The sequence below is a fragment of the Nyctereutes procyonoides genome, unplaced genomic scaffold (assembly GCF_905146905.1).
Source record: "Nyctereutes procyonoides isolate TBG_1078 unplaced genomic scaffold, NYPRO_anot_genome, whole genome shotgun sequence".
Classification (NCBI taxonomy): domain Eukaryota; kingdom Metazoa; phylum Chordata; class Mammalia; order Carnivora; family Canidae; genus Nyctereutes; species Nyctereutes procyonoides.
The window spans coordinates 44,532,668-44,540,756 of record NW_026575024.1 but is presented as its reverse complement, the minus strand read 5'-3'; the positions used below and the strand labels follow the sequence as shown (position 1 = coordinate 44,540,756).

Sequence of the window (8,089 nt, the reverse complement as noted above, 5' to 3'; positions counted from 1 at the left end):
TGCATTGTTTATTTTTTAAAAAAACAAACCCTTCCTCCTTTCCCCCAGAAAAGACAGGGCAAAGTCATGTGAATGAACCAATGTCATGGAGAAAAGCACAGGAGGGCCCAGTATTGTTGGGAATGATTGCCCTGAGAAGTGAAGATCAGAAGAATCTGAAGGATATGGAAGCCTCAAACATTTCACCTCCAATTCTTCTGGTCCTTTCCCTCTGCTATCACTGGCCAGTGAGGCCAAAGGAGTTCACTCTTCCAAAGACACTTTGAACAATTTGCTCCTTGGTCACCAAATATATTTAATTAAATATGTCTTCCACGTTTTTCAAAATTGATGAGTAAAATGGCCCCCTAAGGAATGCCGTCCTTCCAGAGAACAAAAAAGCTCATCAACTTCCTACATCACGTGCAGACAATGTGACTAAATTCTCTGGACTACATGATGCTGCCCCTGCACACACACTCACACACACACACACACACACACATACACACGTGCGAACAGCTGGCCCAGACAGAAAGAGCCTTCCCAATTTTTGTTTGCTCTCACAAGTTCAGAGGTAAAAGAAGACAACATCCAGCAAAACCAGCAAAACCAGTAAACTTGACTTCATCAACCCACCTCCTTTTCAGTCTTTCTCCAGACCCTTCCGGTCTCTTTCCTACAAAACAAGAACTTAATAAGTGACCTTGAGGTAAATACCTATTTCCCAACATCTGCCTTTTGAACCTTTTGTGAAAATGCAGGTGATTTTAGTTTGCCCTTTTAGAAAGTGAGCCCCACAGGGGCACCTGAGCGGGGCAGTTGGTTAAGTGTCCAACTTTTGGTTTTGGCTCAGGTCATGATCTAAGGGTTGTGAGATCGAGCCCCACATCAGGCTCCCTGCTCAGTGTGGAGTGTGCTTGAGATTCCCTCTGCCCTCCCTCAGCCCCTCTAAAATAAATAAACAAATCTTTAAAAATAAGAAAATAAAGTGGGCCTCACAGCCATTTTCTTCTTCCCTCCAGTGTGGTAACAGCAGCACACCTACATTTATATATATATTTCTTAAGATTTTATTTATTTGACACAGAGAAAGAGAGCACAAGCAGGAGAAGTAGCAGAGGGAGAGGGAGAAGCAGGCTCCCCGCTGAGCAAGGAGCCCGATGTGATGCAGGGCTAGATCCCAGGACACGGGGATCATGACCTGAGTGAAGGCAGACACTTAACCAACGGAGCTACCCAGGAACCTCCCCTACAATACAAATGTATTTGTTTAATTGTATTAGCTATACAAGTGTCACTGCCCCAAACATGCCTGGAACTAATGCAGATTTTGCTAAAATGCAGGTTCTGCTTGAGCAGGTCTGGGAGCGGCCCAATATTCACGCCAGCTCCAAGGAGATGCGATGCTTGGCCCATGGACTATAATTTTGCAGCAAAATGTTAAACTATCTGTGTAATGAGATTTTGTAATTTGCCAAGTATTGTGCCGGTAAAAAACCAATATTTCCAGTGTCCTAGCTAGTTCACATATATCCACTTTTGATTGGCTGAAGAGTCTTTGTCAGTTTATTGTTCTTTGCAGGTTTTCATTCTTTCTGTTCAGAGTATATGCATGTCTCTTGACTGCAAAGGTGAAACCAAGCGAGGAAGAGAAAATCAACTGGAAGTGCAATCTGAGGCAAGTCCATTTTCTCATGATTTGTAGAATGAGCAAGAGATGGGAAACATGATCATCAGAGATCAAGAGGTTCACATCAAATACCTTATTCTTTTGGGTACAGCATAATGCTTTTAGGCATAATCCTGTTAAATGATATACATGCTAATATAAAGATCTAAATAAACAAGTGAATATAATAAATAAAATGTGGAGAAGCTGTCGAAATAATCACTGACTAGAGTTATGCTTCTACTTAAGTAATAATTCCTTCCTGGGAAGGGCTGCTGTAGTCTCTGTGCGGGCAGAGATGGTTCCTCTCAGCATCTCACTCAGATTGGAAGCTGACAAGCCTCCTTTCCTCCCCTTCACCCTTCTTGGCAAAAAAAAAAAAAAAAAAAAAAAATTCCCTACTGGCTATGGGCCCTGTTGATACTCTGAACCAGAAGGGAATCCTGAGAAAACACTCCCAATCCTCCCACACATATGTGCACACATGCACACACAGGTGCCTGCATACGCACAGCGGCCACCACTACCCCTCTCATCAGCATCAACAGGTTCAAGGATGGCATCTACTCTATTTTTTTCCTCCCACGATAGGCATCTCACCCCAACATATTTTGTTTAGACCTTTGAGACCGGTGTACTGCCTTTATTCTATTTCATAAGAAACTTGCCAACAGGTAATAACAGAAGCAGAGAAGTACAAAGAACAGCACTGAAAAAATTTTAAAGAAATTGATCATTAATGATATGTAAAGATATTAGCAACTAACATTTAATATGCTTGTGGGTGCCAGGCAGTGTTCTGATGTGGCACAGATGAGTTCCTGTTGGCCGGTGGCACTCGGATGAGCCAGGATGCTGTTACGACCCCAGCCAGTAAGAAGTGCTTGTTCGACAGTGTGCATGTGTCTTTTGTAATGGATACAAGGTGGATGCTTTTTAAATTTTCTATACACACACGCTCATATTTCTTAGCTTTTAAACTACTCCTAGTTAATATGCTAGAACTGCGCTACTCAACATGGGAGCCACTAGCCACGTGTGGCTTTTGAGCATTCAATAAGTGGCTGGTGTGAAATGAGCTGTGGAATGAGTGTCAAATGTACACCAGATGTCAAAGACGGTATAAAATATTAACTTAATAATTAAATTAATTGTTGATATTTGGGATGTCATGAGTTAAATCTACCATCTTTTTCAAACACATTATTCAGAGCATGGTCATATATTAGTCTTCATCTTACCTACTTCTTTTTCCTTTTTTTAATGTGGCTACTAGAAAATTTAAAGCGGCCTCTGTGATTTGCTTCCTATTTCCCTGGAGTGAGGGCACACTAGAGGCGCCGTCCCCTGGGCTTCGGCCAGCTGGGGAAGAGGGAGAGCCTCCACCTGTTGGGTGATGGTGGCCGTAGGAAAGGTCTTCTCTCGCAGGTGTGTTTGTATCTTCAGGTCTGCGTCTTGATCTAAACCGGTATGGCATCTCTCAGGCGTGGCTTCACCGCACGGTCCCCCTGGACGGCTTAGCAAGAACGGCCACCGAGGGGAGCGGCCTTCGCCGCGGGAGGGGCCGCTTCCCCGTGGAGCCCGAGGGCCAGGGCGGTCACAGGGACAGAAGGGCTGGCACCGGCCAAGGGAAATGCTCCGATTCATTTCTGCGATGCAGTTGCAAACGCCCGCCGCGTGCGGGCCTCGGACCCCAGGGCCCCGCGCAGCCAGGAGCCGCCGCGTCCCCCCAGCTGCCTGCCTTCAAGCCAAGGGGCAGCTTTCCCCGCTGCGCTGGTGCCCGAGGGCAGTCTGTGCGGAGCGCTCCATCCACCTCTGCTCCATCCAACCTCTACCAGATCCCTCCCAATGATCTTCAAACACTTCCCAGGTCCATCTTCCTGGCAGAGTCGGTGTTCACGTGGGAAAAGTCTGTGCCACCTGCTGCCCATCCTTTGATATTGGAGAAAAATAGATGTTTTCCCAATAGAAACCTGTTCTCTGACAAATACTAAAGAGCCTCCTCCTCCCTCTGCCTCTCCCTTTTTTTTCTTATTGTCTGCTCACGAATCTGCAACATGATGTAAGTTTTTCACATTTCCAGTGTGGTTGGGGTTAACTAAATAATCAACAACACTTTTGGTTTCAAATTCACCATTATGAACATGGTCTGAAAAATGGTGATTTTTAGGATTTCACTATTAGATACGGCCAGGTGATTCAAATACTCTGTCCCATGCACTGTGCCATTTCTCTCCCACTTTCAGGGAGTGACCCCGCAGCGCTGTTGGTAACCAGAATGCTCTGAGTTCTAGCCTCTTCCAGATGAAGATAAGAGCTGCCCAGTGGAAGTGAAGTCACATTTATGAATGAACGCATTCACGGTTGGGTTTCCTGCCTTTTGTTTTCTTATAGATCTAAAGTTGTAACTTCCACATAATACTGAACTGCTTTATCAGGTTTCTATTTCTATTCTGTGTCCCTGAGGGGGGAATATTTGGCAGTGCCTGCAACATATATATATATATGTATGTATGTATTTCCTTCTGGCTAGCATTCAACTTTTATAACATAATTTTAGATTTGGAAATACATTCTCTTCTCCCTCCACTCATCATGTATATTTTTACTCTCCTCTTATTCCTTCCAAACTTCACCAAAATCTGTTTCCTGGCAATTTGAGAAGTGAGAAATGTCTGCGTGGGGGGAAAAAAGTCAAGACACATGTGATGTTGTAATTTTAGCAGGGAAGCATTGCCCAATGACAAAACCAGGGGCTGTCTTGTGATGTTTTTTTCTGCTCACACGATTTTTTCCTATTTTGATCTCTCTCATCTCACTGAAGGCTGCCTCCCATTCAGATGTTGGGGTTTGCTTTAAATGGCTGTGCACTGATTCCTAAGGACAAGGAGAAGTGACCTAAATTTAGAGGGTAGGGAGCACAACTATTTGGATTGAACTGTCCTGATTTTTAATTCATTGTAAATATAAAAAGCAGGCCATTCATTTAACTGTTGTTCTGATCTTTAAGTATCCATCCTACTGATGGGTTAGAAAGTTTGTTCGCTCAACAAGGACTTATCAGGAACTCCTGGGTGGCTCAGTGGTTGAGCATCTGCCTTCGGCTCAGGGCATAATGTTGGGGTCCTGGGATCGAGTCCTGCATCAGACTCCCTGTGAGGAGCCTGCTTCTCCCTGTGTCTCTGCCTCTCTCTGTGTGTCTCTTGTCAATAAATAAATATTCTTTAAAAAACAAAAAACAAGGACTTACCAAGCGCTTGTTATCTGCCAGGATGGCTCCAACACTAGGAATACGGTGGTAAAAAAGACTGCCTGTCCTGCTGAATTTTTGAAAGAGCACTCACTCCCCTTTTGGACAGGACACTGCAGAGGTCACATAAGAATGGTAGGGGGTGGTCTGAGGGCCCTTCTGATTAACAGTGATTTTTCTCTAGGTCCGACTAAGCCACGGACTGTCTTAGATGACACTGGAAATCCTTTCAGATTGGAACACTATATTTTCCTTCTGCTCCTGGACTTTTGCCTCACATCAGTATATGGGCTCCTGAAGAAATGCAAACTTTTCCATTTCCTCTCTATGGATTATCTAACTGCAAACACTGGTGTGCATTTCACATTTGCATGACATTGTGTGGTGCATGATTATACTCTACTTCTTGAAGACAAAAAAGCACAACTCACTATTTCAAAAGTCTTCACACATGATTATCATACAGTATTACAATGTATTATGTGCAAAATTCCATTTAAAAAATCATTTACAAAAGGAAGTACAACACACAGTGTGTGCTGAGGGTTCTAGATGTATAGCAAAAGCTAAAAAAGGTACAGGGTACAAAGCCAACCAAATTAGATGACTACGCATCTTTACACAGTACAATGACATGTTCTTGTGACTACCTGTGTCACATTGATACAGGACCCTCATACTTTGTACACTCCCAAACAGGTCTCATAAGACATGAGGTTAACTTCACCATACATTCTTATAACACAGATGGGCTTTTTGGTGGCATTGCAAACTCTTTTCGAAACAGCATCCTACTTAATTCAATGGAAGTCACATTATACATACATGGTTTCTGCCCCCAAATAATTTGATGCTGTTAGTTTTGATTTATATGGAAAAGGTGGGGAAAGTGTTCTCTTTATTTTTTTTCCTCCTCGTGGGGTTTTCAGAATTGTTTCCAAAAGCAAATAACATTGGATAGGTTTTGCCAAATCTCACTGCATATTTACAGTATTTTCAGAGGAAGTGGATCCTTCCATTTCCTTTTACCACTTCCTTCCAGGAGTCTGAACCAGCAGACTACACCGCTTAGTCCTTTGTTAGAGTGTTTTTCTGTCACAACCTCTCTCTACATTCATTTCTCTCCTGATCCTCAGCATCACTTGGTTAAAACACAAAAGAACACAATACCACTGAGCATGAAAAAGGTAACAGTACATCAGATTTCCAAAGGCATTCTGTGGCCAGTGTCAGTAATACATTGCTTTAAGAAATCCAGCAGTCTTTCCCCACAAAGTTGCCAAAACATCCAGTTACAGAAGAGAGACATTTAAAAAATGTGATACTCTCAAATCCAGCAAGAGATTTTTTTTGAATATTAAATGTTAAAATCACATGCATAATTATAGAATATTTTAAAGTTACAAAAATATTTTAAAAACCAGTTCCTGACAGTTTACCTGCAACTGCTATAAAAATTTCTATGAAATATATAAAACACAAAGGCTCTTTGTAAAAAAAAAAAAAAAAAAAAAGGAAGAAGGAGAAGAAAAAAGAAGAAAGCAAAGAAAGGAAAAGGAACAAAGGAAGGAAGGACAGAGCCATCCACAGAACTGAGACATACCTGATGCACTGCATCAGACAGTCTTGTCAAACGCCTGCCGTTGAATTATAAGAGAAGAGCTTGTACCTTAAACGTTTATTCAGGACATATACATACATGTGAGCCAACTTAGAACCTGGCTGGGGTTAGGCACACAATCTTGGGACACTTAAACTATCAAATGCAATTCTCCCATCCCTGAAGGAGAATCCTATTGTCTCATGAACCTCAGCTACCTTGCCTGGACAATGCAGCTAAAGATGCCGCCCTTGGCCAAGTCAGCCTGTGGATGGCTCAGTCACTGAACCGAGGAGGTGACTGCTTTTCAAGCACAAGCACGTGGAAGCCAGAAGGCAAGGTTCCTAACCTCCCCCTTTGGATGCACCGCCAGGGAGTCTCGTTTCTTTTATGAGGTGGTAAGATCTTCTTCCCCATTCTGGAAAATGACACCATAAGGATCATTCTTGATGCGCTTGTAGACAAAGTGGAAGATGTGGGGTTGTGGCCGGCTGTGCAACTCAGCCTTAATTTTTTGAGGGTAGGTGTCCTCTGCCAGTTGCTGCCACGTTTCATCAACAAAGAGAAAGAGGCTGTACTCCTCAGGGTCCCCCACCTTAAACTTCTCGGCACAGAGCTGGCACACGTCCTCAGTGGTCACGTAAGGTCTCACGAGGAGGGTCTTCCCTGTGCAGCCGCTGTTGACCTCCTGGAATGCAACTCGGAGGTAATTCTGCAGGTGGAAAGAGAGATGTTGGAGACCCATCAGAAGAGGAAGCGAGATGGAGCAATAGGCCAGCGTGATAATGCAAGGGAGAGGTCTAACTCGTGAGCCGCTGCAGGCCCTGGCCTGTCAGGACAGCCCCCGTCAGGACGTGAGGCCTCAGGTGTGATGAGGACAGAGGCCGACCTGATTTTGGACAATGGAGGCACAACTTCTATAGGCACTGGGTTGCTGTATTTGGATGCAGTGTGAATCCAAGGAGTAGGAAGTCTGGCAGCCCTGGTCTGATCTTTTAGTGCCCCTCGGAGAGCCTCGTTAAGAAAGCTCTGGTTAAGGACGGGAACCAGATCCTGTGCCGGGTTTATTCCCAGCTTGAAAAGGAAACCAGCCAGCAGAAGAGTCCACACTGGAAGTCAACAGGATGACATTTTGAAAACACAAGGACACAAGAGCATGTGCTATACTCACTTTGGACTACTTTTAATGAAGCCTAAACAAAGGCCAAGACTATTACACAGGACCACAAGATAGAGCTGATATTTGAACATTTTTCACCTCCCCAAGTGGCAACCTCATGTGGTCCAGACGAATCCGAGGGTGATGTGGAAAAAGTCAGCAAAGGAGAATGTTGGCTTTGCAACGAGGCTTTGTTGCAGGGAAATAAAAGAGAATTCTTGCAGGCATGGGTCTGCCAACAGCACTGGGCACCGGCCACCTCGGCACACAGTAAACCTAGTGTGAGCTCACGCACACAGAGCCTGGTCAAGCTGCAAAGAACCCAACACTCGTGCCAGGCTCTCTGGGATCTTTCTCGCTTTCCACTTTGTCAGGAATGAGGTTACCAGATAGCATCGAGAATGCCTGGACAGAAAACAAATGTTTCCC

General features: G+C 44.1%; 1 protein-coding gene across 9 annotated transcripts in view; it reads right to left on the bottom strand.

Moving 5' to 3' along the window:
- Positions 1 to 5,356: 5,356 nt before the first annotated feature.
- The window catches only part of RIN2 (Ras and Rab interactor 2), a 213,502-nt gene continuing 210,769 nt past the window's right edge, over positions 5,357 to 8,089 (bottom strand). For all 9 annotated transcript variants that reach the window (XM_055344961.1, XM_055344968.1, XM_055345003.1 and 6 more), the window contains one exon: positions 5,357 to 7,213. In XM_055344961.1, the coding sequence (XP_055200936.1) occupies positions 6,890 to 7,213 (324 nt within the window). In that variant the 3' untranslated portion in view covers positions 5,357 to 6,889. The remainder of the gene's footprint in view (positions 7,214 to 8,089) is intronic.